The sequence below is a fragment of the Meles meles genome, chromosome 2 (genome assembly GCF_922984935.1).
Source record: "Meles meles chromosome 2, mMelMel3.1 paternal haplotype, whole genome shotgun sequence".
NCBI classification, from domain to species: Eukaryota; Metazoa; Chordata; class Mammalia; order Carnivora; family Mustelidae; genus Meles; species Meles meles.
Window position 1 is genome coordinate 162,314,600 of NC_060067.1, and position 19,471 is coordinate 162,334,070.

Below are 19,471 nucleotides of genomic sequence, written 5' to 3' on the forward strand. Positions count from 1 at the left end.
CACAAGGATGTTCATCATAAATTTACAATAGCAAAACTGTAAAAACTAAAAAGCCCAAATTAAGTACAAAAGCCATTTATCTTCTTAGACATTAACTGGGGGAAAAAAGCATTATACAAAACTAAACATGTAATGCTTGTTTTTAAAATATACATTCACAGCAGAAAAGGGACAGACCAATGCCAATATGTTAATAGGTGTTAACCTTAAAAATGGTGAGATTATATGTGACTTTATTTTGTTGTTTACTTATGGTAGTTCTAAAGTCAGAAGAACCAAGGTTCAACCTCTGGCTCCCCCGCTCACCATGTGTAACCCTGATCAGGTTACTTTATCTAATTCTTGATTTCCTTATCTATAAAATGAAAATACTATTAAGACCTATCCTCAGATGCTAGCTGTGATGATTCAATGGTAATGCAAAACACTTAACACCGGTTGGCAGTTAGCTAAGTTTCTTGAGCACTTTTTTTTTTTTAAAGATTTTATTTATTTATTTGACAGAGAGAGATCACAAGTAGATAGAGAGGCAGGCAAAGAGAGAGAGAGAGGGAAGCAGGCTCCCTGCCGAGCAGAGAGCCCGATGTGGGACTCGATCCCAGGACCCCAAGATCATAACCTGAGCTGAAGGCAGCGGCTTAACCCACTGAGCCACCCAGGTGCCCCTTGAGCACTTTTTTTTTAAAGATTTATTTATCTATTTTGGAGAAAGAGCGTGCACACGCCAAGCACAGGGGTGATGGGCAGAGGGACAGGGAGCCAGAGTCTTAAAGCCGACTCTGCCCTGAGCCTAATGCAGAGCTCAATCCCACAATCCCAAGATCATGACCAGAGCTGAAACCGAGAGTCTTAGACCCTCAATCAGGTGTACCACCCAGGTACCTAGCACATATTTTTTTTTTTTTTTAAGATTTTGTTTATTTATTTGACAGAGATCACAAGTAGAGAGGCAGAGAGAGAGAGAAGGGGCAGCAGGCTCCCCGCTGAGCAGAGAGCCCTATGCGGGGCTCAATCCTAGGACCCTAGGATCACGACCCGAGCTGAAGGCAGAGGCCCAACGTACTGAGCCACCCAGGCGCCCCCTAGCACTTACTTTTAAAATATATGTTTATGCTGATATTGAGTTGTTTTTCCTTAAATTAAAAAAAATCCGTAATATTAACAAATCATCACAAGAATTTAAAAGCTGTATTGTCACTAACTTGAGCTGTGTCATTTTACACAATGTTAACAAAATTCCCAAGTCTGGTCAAAAATCAGAGATAGTGGACATATATGAACAAAAGGAGCTATGCATTTACTGAATAGTGAAAGACTCAAAGGAGAGGGGGGAAAAAAAAGACACGACACATTTAGGTCTTTAGGATCTAGCATACTTAATAATGTCTAGTTTAGTTCTAAATAAGCACCCAAAAAAAAGACCGAGTCACTTCAGACATCAGGAAAAATTAAGATTCAAATGGAGAAAACTCAAGGTCCAGTTTAATGATGGAGTATGACACAGACTTCCGCTTCAGGTATCAATGAAACCAAATTGTTATTTTTCAAAGATCAGGGTATCTTGGACATTACTACTTTATTATTAGACATTATTATTTCATAAATTTTACTTAGCTTTAGAGTCTACTAACTGCACATCTAGATGCACATTCCAAACATGTACAAACTTCTCAGCAACTCTTGAGACTGAAGTTATAGAAATCACAGGACAGTTAAAAGAAAATGGTAGCTACCCGAGCAATTCATTAGATCCTCTCTAAGACAAGGCCTATATACCTTGCCTATCACAGATCTCTGGAATTTATTTTCCCACTTTCAAATCTAAAATGAACACACTCTGTTAAAAACATGCAACTGTGAAAAACTTCTGAAAGAAATTCGTGACAATATCTCTAGGGACAGAGAACCTGGGAGAATGGGATTAAGAGGGAGACACATACTTTGACTCTATACCTCTTGCACTGTTTGGATTTACCATCTGTAGGTGTAACCTAAAAAGTTTACTTACTATTATTCATTTGTCAATTTCAGTGTACAATTCAGCATTTATTACTATATTCACAAAACTGTGTAACCGTCACTATCTAATTCCAGAATTATTTTCATCACCCTTTTAGAGAAATGCTGTATCCAATGGCAGTCACATCCCTCACTGGTCTTATCAACCACAAATTTACTTTGTCTTGATAAATTTGCCATTTCTGGATATTTCATATAAACAGAATCATATAATATGTGGTCTTCTGTGCCCAACTTCTTCAACTTAGCATAATGTTTTCCAAGCTCTTCCATGTTGCAGCATATAACAGCATTTCACTCCTTTCTATGGCTGCATAATATCCCATTGTACAGATATACCACCTTTTCTGTATGCATCATCAATTAACAGACATATGGTCTGTTTCTACTTTTTCGCTATTATGAGTTATATTGCTATAAACATTCATGTCTAAGTTTTTATGGACACATGTTTCAATTCTCTCAAGTATATACCTAGGAAGAGAACTGCTGGGTTGTATGGTTAAATCTATATTTAACTTTTTAAGGATCTGCCAAATTAACCAAATGCAGGCTTGAAACACACAGGATAGAGGGAAGAGAGAAAAAGGCTTTGAGCAACTACATTTACTTGGAGAGATCTCCAGTAACATTCATTAGTAAATTCAACTCAAAAGCATTTAAAACTACTGAAAGACATAGATACATGTGATTCTAGAACTAAGTATTTGTACTACAGTACCATCTCAACACCAAAAAGCATGTCAACTCAAAAAACAAAAAATAATTTAAAATTACCTGTAAAGTTTTTACATAGGATTAGCCAAGGATCTCCCAATAATATGAACAGGTTAATACCACAAGCCAGAAAATGTTATGGAAAAGGCTTAGTGTAACAAATTGATGCTTTTAATATATCTAAAGTAAAGGATATATATACTTATGTTCCTCATATTCTCCACAGCACTGGCACTCACCATATACTTGTTGAATTGTGGGTGAGTAACTATCACTCTACCCTTTCTCTATGAGAACTAGAGATTTAGATTTTTTTTTTTTTTTTTAAAGATTTTTATTTATTTATTTGACAGAGAGAGATCATAAGTAGGCAGAGAGGCAGACAGAGAGAGTGAGAGGGAAGCAGGCTCCCTGCTGAGCAGAGAGCCTGATGTGGGACTCGATCCCAGGACCCTGAGATCATGACCTGAGCCGAAGGCAGCAGCTTAAACCACTGAGCCACCCAGGCGCCCCGAGATTTAGATTTTTAATCAAATAGTATTTTTAAAACGGAACCACAGAGAAGCAATGGGGAAGACTAAAAAGCAGACAGAATAGTTTTACTCACTCATAATCTTGGGTTAACAAGGCTTAACTTTGAGTTTCAGTGTCCTTGTGTACAAAATGACAATAATGTCTACCTCAAAGGCTACTGCAAGAAATACAACTATGATCATTCCTTATAGAGGTACCAAATTTCCCTAGTATGCTGAAGATTTTGATTAATTAAAACATGTATGAGGGACGCCTGGGTGGCTCAGTGGGTTAAAGCCTCTGCTTTCAGCTTGGGTCGTGATCCTGGGGTCCTGAGATCAAGCCCCGCATTGGGCTCCCTGCCAAGAGCCTGCTTCCCTTCCTCTCTCTCTGCCTGCCTCTCCGCCTACTTGTGATCTCTGTCAAAGAAAGAAAGAGAGAGAGAGAAAGAGTCTTTTAAAAAAATAAATAAATAAAACATGTATGAAATAACATACCAGCCATCTTACTTTAATACAAGGTTTACAATAATGAAATGTGATTTACAAAATCCATGGGATCTTCTATTTTTAAACTAGAAACTGCAAAACAAATGAGGTAAAACTCTGGTCAAAAATTTAGATTTTTCAGGGTGCCTGGGTGGCTCAGTGGGTTAAGCCTCTGCCTTCAGCTCAGGTCATGATCTCAGGGTCCTGGGATCGAGCCCCACATCAGGCTCTCTGCTCGGCAGGGAGCCTGCTTCCCCTCTCTCTGCCTACTTGTGATCTCTCTCTCTCTCTGTGTCAAATAAATAAATAAATAAGAATCTTTTTTTTTTTTTAATTTATTTATTTGACAGACAAGAGATCACAAGTAGGCAGAGGCAGGCAGAGAGAGAGGAAGGGAAGCAGGCTTCCTGCTGAGCAGAGAGCACCATGTGGGGCTTGATCCCAGGACCCTGAGATCATGACCTGAGCAGAAGGCTGAGGCTTTAACCCACTGAGCCACCCAGGCGCCCCAAATAAGAATCTTTTAAAAAGAAAAAAATTTGTATTTTTCCTTAATCCTATCCTATAATAGCCTACAAAATAAAGTAATCCATTTCTAGTTTTCAAACTGTTAACCTGGGATAAACAGATTTGTCACACAGCAGTACCCATCTACCTTCTTTATTATCTTCTGTCCAGGGCTCTCTCTGTCCACCTCTGATCATTTAAAGGAAGTACTTCTGCTATTCCTTCCCTTAGCAATAAATAAATACTAGAAGCACACACTTGCTATAAGGTAGAAACAACCTAAAATGTCCATAAATGCATGAATGGATAAACAAAATGTGGTATATATAAACACAACAGAGTATCATTCAGTCTTAAAAAGGAAAGAAATCTTGTCACATGCTACAATATGGATGAACCCTGAAGACATGAAGTAAGCCAGTCACAAAAAGACAAATACCATATGATTCCATTTGTAGGAAGTATCTAAGGTAGTCAAATTCATAGAAACAGAAAGCAAAATGGAGGACACCAGGGGCAGGGGAAGAATGGGGAACTGTGAAACAGGTCTAGTTTCAGTTTTGCAATGTGAAAAAGATCTAGAGATAAGTTTCACAACAACGGGAATACAGTTAACACTACCAAAGTGTATGCTTAAAAATGGTTAATATGGTATACTGTGGGGTTTTTTGTTATGTGTTTTTAACAATAAAAAATGCATTAAAAGAATGTATTTTATAAGCTAAAAAATATTTTGCTTGAAGAACTGGTTCTGTTGCTAGAAAAAAATTAATTCTCCTTTTATGTCAAGGGAGAAGAAGACTAGGAGCAATCCCTTCTGAACGACCAATTCCCATAATAACCATTTTTGCATGCTGCATCCCTAGATAAAGAATTTGACAAGAATTATTTATTGCCTGCAACAGATTTCTCTCTTGAAATAGAGCCTTCCCAATCTACTAACCAGTAAGAATGTATTAAAGACTCCTCTTGGAGCGCCTGGGTGGCTCAGTGAGTTAAAACCTCTGCCTTCCGCTCAGGTCATGATCTCAGGGTCCTGGGATCGAGCCCCACACTGGGCTCTCTGCTCGGCAGGGAGCCTGCTTTCCTTCCTCTCTCTCTGCCTGCCTCTCTGCCTACTTATCTGTCAAATAAATAAATAAAATCTTAAAAAAAAAAAAAAAAGATTCCTCGTATGCTATCTTGGAAACACATCTATTCCATACCCATAGGTCTCTTACCTTGTGGTAAACTGGAAAAAGAAAGAGACAGGCAACACCAAAAAGGTTCTATTTCTACTCTGACACAAAGGACACCTGATACTCTACAATGTCAAGTTCTAAAAGTTAACATTTTTCCAGATCTTTACAGAACTTAAAAATTATTTTCTCACCAATCCTTTTTATCTACTTTGGTGTCTCTCTTAATATGGGCTACTAAAGAAATTTCGATTCCTTCTGAATGAAGTATAAAACAAGCCAAGTGGTTCAAAACTCAATATAGCCCTCTAATAGTTTTACCCATGGTTAAAGAGACAGAAGTTTTTAATTAAAAATTTTAAAAAATGGGAATACAATAAAACTGTCAAGTCCGCTATCTTAAAGATCCATCCCTCTAGTATCATAGCAGAAACAATAAGTACTAAAAGGATTCCTAAGAAAAAGATTACCCTCCTAACAGTCTAAAAGCTATTATTTCCATATAAAATAATCTCAACTCTTCCGTATTTCAGTAGGCATACAACCATAGGCAAAACTTTAGGTTAAAGTAGAGGTTCTTAAATAGGGTCACTGGTCCATGAACTCCCTTGAACTGGATAGAAGAGATCTTTCGAAGATTTCAGAAGAGAAAATCTCAGTTGATACTGGAACATTCAGAGAGGGAATCAACCAAAAGAAACTAAAAATTACAAAAGTACCACCTCTGGTACAGTGGGTTATAGAAAAGCATTTCATCATGATTTCCCCAGGATTCCACATATGAAGCAGGCGAAGACCTGGGTGACACTTTAATCAACTACTGCTAAAATTAACTAAACACATGTTATGAAAAATAAGTTTTTAACAAACCGAACATTTAAACACAGATTGGGAAATTGGTGCAGCCAGTTTTAACAGGTGTATGTACTTTGACAAACGTCCTCTGAGGGGTAGAAAAACAGCCACAAAAATACTGAAAATAGGGGCGCCTGGGTGGCTCAGTGGATTAAGCCGCTGCCTTCGGCTCAGGTCATGATCTCGGGGTCCTGGGATTGAGCCCCACATCGGGCTCTCTGCTCCGCAGGGAGCCTGCTTCCTCCTCTCTCTCTGCCTGCCTCTCTGCCTACTTGTGATCTCTGTCAAATAAATAAATAAAATCTTTGAAAAAAAAATACTGAAAATACTAAACAATAAATGAGATTGGGAAATTCAGCAACCGCTTTAAAACAAATTACACTGTACTTGAAAATTTAGGAGTACCTGGCTGGCTCAGCAGGAAGAGCATGCAACTCTTGATCTCAGGGCTGTGAGTCTGGGCCCCCCAATGGATGCAGAAATTACTAAAATATAGGGGCGCCTGGGTGGCTCAGTGGATTAAGCCGCTGCCTTCGGCTCAGGTCATGATCTCAGGGTCCTGGGATCGAGCCCCGCATTGGGCTCTCTGCTCCGCAGGGAGCCTGCTTCCTCCTCTCTCTCTGCCTGCCTCTCTGCCTACTTGTGATCTCTCTCTCTCACTGTCAAATAAATAAAATAAAATTAAAAAAAAAAAAAAAAAAGAAATTACTAAAATATAAATAAACTTTAAAAAAAAAAAAGTAAAACTTAAAGAAAACACTGTTTTCTCTCCCCTTCCTCCCTATAGTAATTAAGAGTTGGGAAGTACAAAGTTACCATGCCAATTTTATGCCTTTCTTCCAAGAAAAAACAACACATCAAACTGCTACATATTGGCCTCAAAATTAAACACAATGCCAAAGTCACCAATTCATTTCTAATAACCAGGCACCAACCCAGAAATGGCACCATACCAGGCTCTGAGAACTCAGTAATCCTACATTAAGTATTAATGTTGGGGCGCCTGGGTGGGTCAAGTGGTTTAAGCCTCTGCCTTCGGCTCGGGTCATGATCTCAGGGTCCTGGGATCGAGCCCTGCATCGGGCTCTCTGCTCAGTGAGGAGCCTGTTTCTCCCTCTCTCTCTGCCTGGCTCTCTGCCTACTTGTGACCTCTCTCTCCGTCAAATAAAATAAATAAAATATTTTAAAAAAAAAAGTATTAATGTTAACTGGACCTGAGCAGATAGTGGGAAAAGCCCTAAAAAAACTTTAAGCTAAAGTATTTTGGCAAATATGTACTGGTATGTAATCTCTGCAAGGGAGGTAAATGTAAAAATAGATATTTTAAAGTCCTAAAGGTATCCTTCCTTCACCAAGATCACCAGATGAAAGAGCTTAAAGCAGATCTAATTTGGTATCTAAAGAACAGCGAGAGAGTAGGCTGAAACAATATCAAGTCACAGGAAAGCTTTTATAGGAAAGCTTTAGACATTCATGCACAAAAGCAGCATACTGCTCTGATCACTTATAGTCTGTGAGACTCCTAAAGCATTAATACAGTGAAGCCTATTAACAGACTAAACCAACTGCTGTCAAGTATTTCTGGATAGCAGGATTTCTTTACACTTAAAATTTGAGGACCCCTAAGGCCTTTCAAATTTTCAACTATTTATCGATTTAAAAATATTAATGATAAACCCTAGACATTAACAAAAAAAAGGATGAAAAATGACTTTACTTTCCCACAAAAAATTAGCAAAAAGAATGGCACTGTTTTACACTGCTGCAGATCTCTTTAAGGTGTGGCTTAACAGAAGACACCTAGATTCTCTTAACTGCTTCTGCATTCAATACACCGTGTTGTGTTGGTTAGATATATGAAGAAAACACCCTCATTCATGTATGTGGTTGAAAAGGCAGGAGTATTTTAATAGGCCTTTCAGGTTATGGATATCCCTTTGACACTACACCAAACTGGACAAGTGACAGTTTTTGGAAGATTTGTTAAGTCTGAAACCATTTATCAGTCGTGTATTACATTAAAATCCAATGCTGCATGATACATTTTTTACTTATGCATTTTTTAAACATCACAGGCACTGGATCGTTGGAAAACACTGATTCAGAGTCATCCAAATATTCAGAGCTTCCAAATGTTGACACATTTCATCACATTACATTAAAAAAATGCAATCATTAATATTACTGGTCTCATCTGAAACATCTTTACGTACTGGGAAGGTTATCCAACTCAGGATGGCATATACATGTTTTCTAAAATTCTCACTTTTGCTTGAAAGCTTAAATTTTATCGTGGGCAACAAGTATTGTCCACTGAGGCAACAAATTCACTGTTTACTTGAGAAAATGTCTGCCAAATATCCAAGTCTAAATAACCATCATTTGTCACTAGTTCTTTCCAATAAAATAATGTACCATGAAAGGAGGACCTAATTAAATGAGCTCAAAACCCAAGTGCACCAATGCTTTTCCTCCAGACAACATGTACTCTGTCTGTAGCATTAGTGCTGTGGTGTAGCTCTCATTTTGTCACACAGAATGTTTAACAGACATGTACTCAAGAATCAAGATTTAATAAAGTTCGTTTTTACTGCTTCACCAAAAACATTCCTATGTAAAATTGGCATTTTCAAACTGCTGGTACATGGTAAAGATTATCACCATGACTACTGGGACCAGTTGACGTCAAGGCCTTGATTCACTCTAAGACACCGGCAGCTTTACCCATATTGCTTTTGTACCATTGCTGCACATATCAACATTGTCAAAAAGGCAAATATATTATAATGCAAATAGCTTTGACTTCATGGTCCTTTTGAAAGAGTTGAGGGGTCACCAGACCACACTCTAAAATAGCTGTTTTGATAATGGTTATGGACCCTCTTTAACCGGAAAAGTGCACATGTGTACAAATATACACAATACTTTTTTTTAAAGATTTTGAGAGTGTGTGCACACATGTGAGCACACTGGGGCAGAAGGAGAGGGACAGAGAAGCAGACTCCTCACTGGGCAAGGAGCTGACGCAGGACTCGATTCCAGGACTCTGGGATCATGACATGGGCTAAAGGCAGACACCCAACTGACTGAGCCACCCAGGAGCCCTAAAACCATTAAAATTTTATGTGATATCCCAAAAACTGTTTTTCACAATCTTATTTAGGTCTTTATTTGGGGAATATTTAGACTCTACAACTGAATTTTTTTTTCCCCGAAGAACCAGTCTGTAGGTCTAAATCCTACCAAAAATAAACAGAAAGTGAACTGTTGAAAGATGCAATGCACATGGACATGGATATGCACTGGATATGCAATGCATATCCAAGTTCCATAAAAACAAGGCTTTGTGTAATAAAATCATATCCTAAAATATCCTAAATAATTACATATCCTAAAATAATAATAATTACATATCCTAAAATAATTACTATAAAATAATTACTATAAAAAAATCGAGACTGTCAAATATGGAGATAAGGGAAGATATACTTGTATTAAAATATTATAAATCTAAAGTTATTAAGTCAACAATATTAAATAATGAAAATGTACAAAAAATAATATCCACATGTATTTGAATTTTTAGTATTTAATATTTCCACAAGTAAAATTTAAGCAAATAATAGTTTACCAGGTATTGCTGCTGCAAAAAAAATTAGGAAAACTTCCTTCCTTCCTACGGCACTTTAAAATGATGAACTTGGTTTTCTAGTGTTGAATCCAGATTTTAAAAACAAAATCAGTAATGTTTCCACTACTAAATACAAAGGACTGAGAAGGGATCAAGTGATGTATAAATGGGTTGCACTGGCCATGGGTTGATGATGTTGGGTGATGGGGGTTCAATACACTATTCCATACACTTTGTGTAATGTTCAAAATCTCCCATAACAAAGTGTTTTAAAAAAAAAAAATACAAAAAAGTAAAAATAAAAGCACAAATACAAAAAGAACCAGACCAATTAAAAACTGGCCAATTCCTACCTTCAGGACAAATGAAGGGATGCACAAGAAATACTGCAGTCTTGGTTCAGCAGTGAACATCCACATGGTCATCATAATGTAAGCACTGACTTCTAATTTAATCATATACATGGTATGGTTGAATTAGGGTATGGGGATGATAAACTGGGGTATGGGGTGATGGGGTGATAATATTAACAGCTTAATCTTCATCTACTAGAGGAAAGTCAATTGGAAATGTCTAAAATGCATGAGAAATAGAAGTTATCACCTTATTCACAAAAAATTAAGCAACAGGGAATAGTGGAAGAGTTGAATATAATCACCTTTAGAAGGACGAGGGAGGATTAGGGAGTGAATGAAGGTAGGGACTGCCAGCTTTCACTCTAAACCCTTTCCAGCACAGTACTGATTTAAAAACATAGACAGACAGACACACACTTTTTTGGGGTGAAATCTAACAAATAAAGAAAATCAAAAATCAAAAAAGACATGTCCAGGATAATCAGTTAATCATTACTATAGCCATCACCCAGTCAAAACACTATCTCCATGAGGCCCCCATATTCCTTCTCAAGAACAACTCCCTTCCATCACTTAAAGTAACCACCACATACTGGCTTTTATAGCAATTATTTTGTAGCTATTCTTCAGAGTTTACCACTTTAGTATGTGTCTCTAAGGCTATGGTTTAGTTTTGAATGTTTTTTAAACTTTGTATTAGTGGACTCAAAGAATATGTATAAAACACATACATACCATCTCTTCACTTTGGCTGAGGAGAAATTCTTAATTCCCCAGTTTTCTCATTCTCCAACTCTTCCCTACTTGCCATAAATGTTCCAACAATAACAGCTAAACCCTTACAACACTTATGTGCCAAGTTTGTTTTATGCATACTAACTCATTTAATCACCAAAACAACAGCGTAAGGAAGATTTTATTGTTATCTTCATTTTAGAGAGAAGAAAACAGGCACAAAAAGGTGAATTAATTTGCCCAAGATTACCCAGCTAGCAGAGGACTGTGTTATGTAGAGGATGTAATTATGTAGCCTAGCACCAGTGTCTGTGCTACCTACTATCTCATGAGAGCAAGTTGTCTATTAATAAAGGAAATTTTTCAAGTATGGAATATGATAAAATGTTATTACCACTGCCACGAAGATTAAAAGGAAAACTGCAGGATCAGAGATTGTCTTGAGTGATAGATATTTCAGTACCTCACCCTTCTCCCAAACAAAGAGCTATACAAAGATAAACCACTTAAAAGTGCCTGAGGAGGGGTGCCTTGGTGGCTCAGTCCTTAGGCGTCTGCCTTCCGCTCAGATCATGAACCCAGGGTCCTGGGATAGAGCCCCACACTGGGCTCCCTGTTCAAATGGAAGCCTGCTTCTCCCTCTGTCACTTGCACTGCTTGTGTTCCCTGTCTCATTGTGTCTCTGTCAAATAAATAAAATCATTTAAAAAAAAAAAAAAAGTGCCTGAAGAGACCTGTGCATAGAATAAGTATCCCAGTAAGATTACCCCATCAGCACGTGTACCCGAATGTTTATAGCAGCAATGTCTACAATAGCCAGACTATGGAAAGAACCTAGATGTCCATCAACAGATGAATGGATCAAGAAGATGTGGTATATATACACAATGGAATACTATGCAGCCATCAAAAGAAATGAAATCTTGCCATTTGCGACGACGTGGATGGAACTAGAGCGTATCATGCTTAGTGAAATAAGTCAATCGGAGAAAGACAACTATCATATGATCTCCCTGATATGAGGACATGGAGAAGCAACATGGGGGGGTAGGGGGATAGGAGAAGAATAAATGAAACAAGATGGGATTGGGAGGGAGACAAACCATAAATGACTCTTAATCTCACAAAACAAACTGGGGGTTGCTGGGGGGAGGTGGGATTGGGAGAGGGGGAGCGGGCTATGGACATTGGGGAGGGGAGGTGAACCATAAGAGACTGTGGACTCTGAAAAACAACCTGAGGGTTTTGAAGGGTCAGGGGTGGGAGGTTGGGGGAACAGGTGGTGGGTGATGGGGGGGCACGTTTTGCATGGAGCACTGGGTGTTGTGCAAAAAGAATGAATACTATTACGCTGAAAAAATTAATAAAAAGGGAAAAAAAAAGAAAAAAAAAAAAAAAGATTACCCCATCAACCAAAGACCAATCAGTTATCTGGTCAAACATAAAAATTCTTAGTTCTGCAATGCACTTAATGACAAATTCTGAGCCTCCATTAAGTCCAATAAAGACCTATTTGTAAATTAAGGCCCCCAAAGAGCCCAGTATTTCATACAACTTAACTTACCAGTAGTAATAATGTTGGGCTCTTTCTTCTCTAAAACATCTTTGAGAATTAACAAGATTAGCGTATAAGGAACAACAGAAATCTAATCCAGTCCTGTCATCTTAAGGCTAACCTTACTGGAACCCAAAGAATCACTTATTCCAAGTGACAAATACTTGTTTGTCCCCAGGATAAAAACTCAAGGTCTCCTAACTTCTTTCTATTACCCAACTGTAGAACATCAAATCAAGTAAATACATCCATGACGTGCAGAGTATATCACAATCATCTTTTCAATGGATCTCTCTCCGTTTCAAAACCTCTTAACAGTAATCACATTCCTTCATTCAACAAATACTCAACATCTACTGCTGTGCCAGGCACTGTTCTAAGCACCGTAATTTGTATAAGATACTCTGCATAGAGCAGATGCATTAGTCCTACACAAAGTAACAGCAGAGATTTAGGGTAAATTATAAGTAAGAAGGGCTAGAAAGAAAGATTTTTTAAATATTTCCAAGAAAGGAAGATAAGGAAAAGAGTTACAGACATGAAGAATTCTAATAAATGATAAATTGTGGGGTGACTGTAAGGCATTTCGAGGTGGGAACAGCAAAAAAAACAAAGACCCAAGAGTAAGACTGTACAAGACTTGTTTGAAGAACAGCAACCATTTAGCTGGATCATAAACCATATTAGCAGATGAACTTAGAGAAACAGGGGACATAGTTGAAAGACCTCGTATTCTAGGCAGAAATATCTGAATGTAACTGATAATCCTAGGGAAGCAGGGACCACTGAAGATTTTGAGGAACATAAAATTGGGACAGCATTTAAGATGAACTTAGAAGCAAAACAGAGAACAAGAAGCAGGGAAACATTTAGGAAGTTACTGCAATGTGGATGAAAGATAATGAGATCCTGAACTAAGGGAAGTTGGGTATGGAAAGAAGACTAAAGCATTACAAAAGTAACAATGGTATGCCATGACAGCTAGCTGCGTGTAGGCGGGGAAAGACAATCCAGAGCCCTTGATGGGAAAGAACTTGCAATACATCATTAACAGAAAACAGGCAAGCTAAACTGAAGATTTAGCTAGATGTAACCTGTTTAGAGATTACAGTCTAAACCAAGGGGGAAAACATTAATCTTATTTGAGAAAAGCAAACCTTCCCTTAGGAACATAAACATAATAGACCATGACATGGAAACTACAGTATGCAAAAAAACCCAAATTAAAGGAGTATAATATGAAAATTGGGGACTTTTTTAAACTTACTACACTAGCATAAACTTAGGTACTTAAGTCATGTTTTTATTAAAATATACATACCAAGCCTCAGCATGCTAAGATGCTAGGAATGCACTGTATGTTAAAGTATTATCTAACAACCTCAAAAGAAAATCACTTAATGAATCAGTAGCAAGGGGCACCTGGGTGGCTCAGTGGGTTAGGCTGCTGCCTTCAGCTCAGGTCATGATCTCAGGGTCCTGGCATCGAGTCCCACATTGGGCTTTCTGCTCAGCAGGGGGGGGCCTGCTTACCTCTCTCTCTGCCTGCCTCTCTGCCTACTTGTGATCTGTCAAATAAATAAATAAAATATTTAAAAAAAAGAATCAGTAGCAGAATGTAGCTACTAAGTATTAGCAGAATAGAACTGCAACTGATCCCATCATACATTATCACAAACCATCATTTGATTCAGTTAGATAAGTTTAGAACCATCAATTTTTTCTAATTAACACCCATGTGGTCTCTTTGCCTAGTGTTTAAAAAAAAAACTACGAGCTCCTTCAAGGCAGAGTTTATGTCCCAGATACCTTGCAGCCCCAATGCGCAACATTTCAGAAGCCCCTCAACAGATCTTTACTATAAAAAATGAATGGAAATCAACCCAGAAATAGTTTCCAAGTATACAGCACTCTCATTACTTGAGTATTATACAACAGCACAAATGATCCAGTATTCAGTGGCTACTATTCAACAGGTAATGGAATTACAAAATGAGTAACACATGAGTCCTCCCTTGAACTTAGAGATTTCTCTAAACAAGTCAACCACCACAAGCTTCACCAGAAAACCTTGATTTGCGCTATTTATGCGACCATCAGTGAGTTTCTTAACTAACTTTTCTGGTTTCTCATCTGAAAAATAGATGAGGATTCAATAGAAATGTGATAATGCTCTACAAAGTATCACAGGTACAATGTATGCCAGCTGGCTCCCCCAAAGAACACCAAACTGATCAAACACGTCACTGATAATGACACTGACACAGGCAAATCCAAGCATTTGACTGGCTCAACACCAAGTCTATCATCCTACCATCACTTGAAGAAATCCTCAAAACTAAAGGTACTGCAGACAGTAGGTTAGAAATAGGATCTTAATGAGGACAATACAATCTAGAGAAGATTTATAAACTTAAGGGAAACTTTAAAATTAAAAGTACATTTTAATTCATTTGAGTTTTGTTGGAAAATTCCTACTATAATTCAAGACAGAGTACCATTAAAATTCAAACTTTAAACAATATTTCTGAACAATGAAATGATACAACTACTTTATGCGAAATAATGCCTCCAGCACCTAAAACCATCTCAAATGAGTGCAAAACTGACATTTCCAAACTTGAAGTTTTTGAAATACACTAATAAATTTGGGAGAAGAATTAAAACTTAAGTAGTTTAACTGATCAAACCTAGCTTCTAACCGCAAAAGAACAGGCTCCCAGAACCATGGTTGTTTACTTACCCACCTAAATTAATCCTTACAAGACAAGAAAATGTATCATTTGAGCCATCATTTCCTTACAGAATGTCAATCAACACCACACACTGAAAGCAAGCAAGTTAAACACTAAAAATCTTACCTCAAAAATGAAAGGTAGTCATTCAAAAATGTCTGAGGTAAATGTTGATGCCTTTTTTAACATAATTATCTAAAAATGACGTCTGAACATGAAAATGCATCACCATTTATTTGTACATGAAATTTACAGTCAGGAAATCTTTACAATATGAAACTTAGATTTTTCTTGTGACAGTTTTATAAACATCATCATCTAGTACCTTCACTTAACAGATAAAAAGTAATGATATAAGGTACTAATAATAAAAGACTAAAGACCATTTTCCAGAAAAGTGACTTTTAAAACTGTTCCTCCATTGCTCAGACAATAAACTCAGTATGTTCTTAAACTGTTAACAGATCTAGCTGCAAGGAAATCATTCAGTAATCAAGATTTTGAAGACTCCATATTCAAATTTTGCATTATTAAGTGTTTTCTTACCTTCTGCTACATCATCATCTACTGCTCCTTTCACCTGAGAAAAACACCACTGAATATCGTTCCCTCCTCCAGCTCCTGGAAAAAGAAAACACAGCAATTAAAACTGAGTTCTGTTCATGTTTACTCTCGTAAACACAAAGATGGTATCCATGGTTGGCATGACACTAATAGCCTGGTACTGCCCACACATACAACCACCAGCCCAGAGCACTAATCTGGAAGGAGGTTAGTCTCCAATAACTGGTAGTGCATTTAGAAAAAGAGAGGATTCCAGGTATGAAATATCTGAAGGCCATGTACTATCATTAACACTGCACGTGTGTTTAAAACTTCCATTTTCCCTTCCCCTCAAATATAGTAAAAGCCTCACAGTCACGGAAGACCTACCAGAGAAAAGTAAATACCAAAAGTCAGACGGTTTTCCTTTAAGTTTACAAAAGCCTGCAGAAGGGTTAATAAGGTTAAACTACCATAAAACATGGAACGAAGAGAAAACTTCAGGAACATTACAGCCTGGGTGAGGAGTAATGAATCATATGAACCCAATCACCAAAGCGCACACACAGCAAACACAACACTCACCACCCATTTCTTTGCATTTCATTACCAGCAAATCACTGGCTCCAGACGGGAAAAGAAATCGAAATAAATGCTGGTGAGGAGACTGTCAGAGGAAGCTTGTTTTGCCTCCTTTCACCTTATCCCTCAGAATCCAGGACCTTGCAAAGAATTTCCCTAGTTTGTCATCATCTTGTGCAAAACAATTTTTATTTAGCTTAATTATTCAACAAGGCCAAAGAGCAACTTGTTTACAGCAAAACATAGGTCAATCCAACACGTTAACTTTTTTGAAGGTTTAATTATTTAAAGGTTATCTAAATACTGGAAAAAGCATGGAAAATTGGTTTAGTTCCTGAATGTTTCTATTTCACTTCCAAGCACTGTGGAGAAAATGTCCCTGATCTATGGAGGCAGAAACTGAATCAACACCTAAAATTGGTTCTACAAGAAGGAAGACATTCAGCAACATCAAAATGTATAAAAATCACTCTCAAAGCAATTACCTTTCTCTTCCTTCACCTTCATTCCTTGCTAAATATTCCAAACTGGATTTCTCTATGCAACCTTCCCCCACCCCAAGCTTTTACCTAAATCTCTCTCCCCTTGGCTATTTATATCACTGAACTCCACAACTATTTTAACTAACTCTATGAAACCCTTTTGGGAAAAGGACATATGCACAAAAACTAACATACAAAACTCAAAGTTTAAATTACATTTTTCATGCAACTTGGTGTATTAAAGACCTTGCACTCTTGGACACGAAGGGTAAGAAACCAAAGGGAACTAGTTCAAGACAAAAAAATTCAGGCTTATGGTCTCAAAAATACACGTACCCACAGTGGGGGGAAAAATACACATAGGTCCCCATTGTATTTTAACTTGCAAAGTACTCTTCCTTCTCAGTACAAAATACATTATATGAACACCCAAGAAGGCTTGCAGCAAGGGAAAAAACAGGTATTAAGGAAAAACCCTTAAAAAAGCCCCGGGGAGCTGGGGGGAAACCGGAGAGAGCGGGGGTTATAACCGGCTCCTCCAAGCAGTAGGGACAAATCTGCACTCGCCCCCACCCCGCCCCACCCACGCCTTACCCCCCGGCTCGCCAGCACACACCCCACCCCCACCCATGCCAGGGTTCCAGCCCTCATTTTAAAAGCCATTTCGGTATCACAAGGACCCCTTCCTTGCCTCAGCAGAACCCTCCCCACCCCCACCCCACCCCACTTGACCAATTCCCTGAAATCCAAGGGGCGCCCCGTGGCTCTACGAGAGGCACAGGCGGTCGCTAGGGGGTGATGGAGGGAGAAGGAAGGAAGCGGTGCCTTGTCAGTGGACGAGGGTGATTTCTCCTTTACCTGCCATGTTGCGCTGCAAATGGTGACCCTGCTGGGTTCCTCGGGGTCTCTGCTTCCTGAACTCACCCCCCTCACCTGGGGATGGGGGGGTAGAGAGGGCGGATGGCGGCGGATGGCACCTGTGGGGGGAAAGGGCGGGGGTCAGGGGAGAAGGAAGGAGGGGCGAGCAGATCAGCCAGCAGGATGGTGGATTTCACTCTGGGGCTTCCCCGCTCTCGCTCCTTCTCCAGCGGCGGCGGCGGCAGCTACGACAGCGACGGCGGCGGCAGCGGCAGGGGTAGGCGACTCCACTTTCAAAATGGCGCCGGCTGGCCTGGCCAGTGACGTCACCCGGGGGCGGAGCGGCCGGGCCGGGCCGGGCCGGAGGGGCGGGGCGGGACGGGGCGGGGCGAGGGCCGGGGCGGGAACCAGAGGGGGAGGGGCGGGGAGCCGCCGGCCCGACTCCCGGGCCCCGCCCCTTCCTCCCCCGCCCCGCGCGCTGCGTCCCCGCGGGCCTGGCCTGCGCCGCGCCCTATCCCGCGCGCTGTTGGGCTGAGGTCTTGCAGTACCTCGTCTGCCCTCCGTCCCCGGCCCGGTACGCTGTACTGTGCACATCGCAGTGTCCCAAACCCTCGCGCCTGTGCCTGGACTCCGGGACGGGCTCAGCCGAGCAGTTACCATGCTCGCTCGCGGGGATTCGTGGGATCCTGTGTCTTTGAGCGTACCGTGCTTCTACTTAAAATAGTGACTCTGTAGCCAATGAAAAAAAGGACGGGGGTGGGGGGTGGTGGTGGATAGACTTGGAGGCTCGGCCAAGGGGAGAGTTCGCGGGTCTGAGAAGGACGCAGCTGGCCTGGTTCCATGTGGGTGAATTAAATACCCTCTCATGGGCCCCGGGAACCGAGGCAAGAGTCCTTGGCGACTGAAAGCAGTTGAGGGTTTCTGAACAGAAAGCGGAGTTTGCTGGTAGCAGACATGGCGGAAAAAGTGGCCCCGGTCTGAGAGAGTGGAAGCGGTGGTTAAGCGAAGAGCTGGGCTCTGAAGCCAGGCTGCCAAATGCTGACGCCATGCATGAGATGAGGTTAACAGTCCTACCTCATAGGATTGTTTCAAGGATTAAATGACTTAATTAGAATACATGATGAATGTTTGCCGCCGTTATTGTTAGATTTGTGTTGAAAGCATCTTCAACAGAGTTAAGAGGTATAAGGAGAAAAAAAAAAAAAAACGAGACAATAGTCATCATCCAAGAGGGTTAGCATTGGTACCTCATTGAAAGATGCATTAACGATGCAATCGCTATATCCTACTGGACACTTTACATAGCTCAGTCCCCGCAACACTCCTAGGATACAGATATGCATATTTTGCACATGACAAACACCTGTAAAAATATCCGGAATTTGACCTTAAGGCTGAAAGGAGTGATCAGGCATTCAGATACTAAGGAGAAGTTAACAATTATTTACATCTCCTTCTCACAGCTCCACTTTCTACCTTGGTCTTGATTTCTAGAGCAGTTTGATTGTAAAAACAAGTTTCAAAACGTATCCACACATGGGTGCCTGGGTGGCTTAGTGGGTGAATCCTCTGCCTTTGAATCGGGTCATGATCTCGGGGTCCTGGGATGGAGCCCCATGTTGGACTCTCTGCTGGGTGGGGAGCCTGCTTCCTCCTCTGCATCTCTGCCTGCTTGTGATCCCTGTCAGTCAAATAAATAAATAAAATCTTTTAAAAA

At 39.8% G+C, this 19,471-nt stretch overlaps 1 protein-coding gene across 2 annotated transcripts in view; it reads right to left on the minus strand.

The window, feature by feature from the left end:
* Positions 1-18,069, minus strand: part of PPP2R2A (protein phosphatase 2 regulatory subunit Balpha) — a 93,682-nt gene extending 75,613 nt beyond the window's left edge. For both annotated transcript variants that reach the window (XM_045991553.1, XM_045991562.1), the window contains exons 1-2: positions 17,755-18,069; positions 15,836-15,910 (exon numbers count right to left, since the gene is read on the minus strand). In XM_045991553.1, coding sequence (XP_045847509.1) covers positions 15,836-15,910; positions 17,755-17,761 — 82 coding nt within the window. In that variant the 5' untranslated portion in view covers positions 17,762-18,069. The remainder of the gene's footprint in view (positions 1-15,835; positions 15,911-17,754) is intronic.
* Between the last annotated feature and the right edge of the window lie 1,402 nt (positions 18,070-19,471).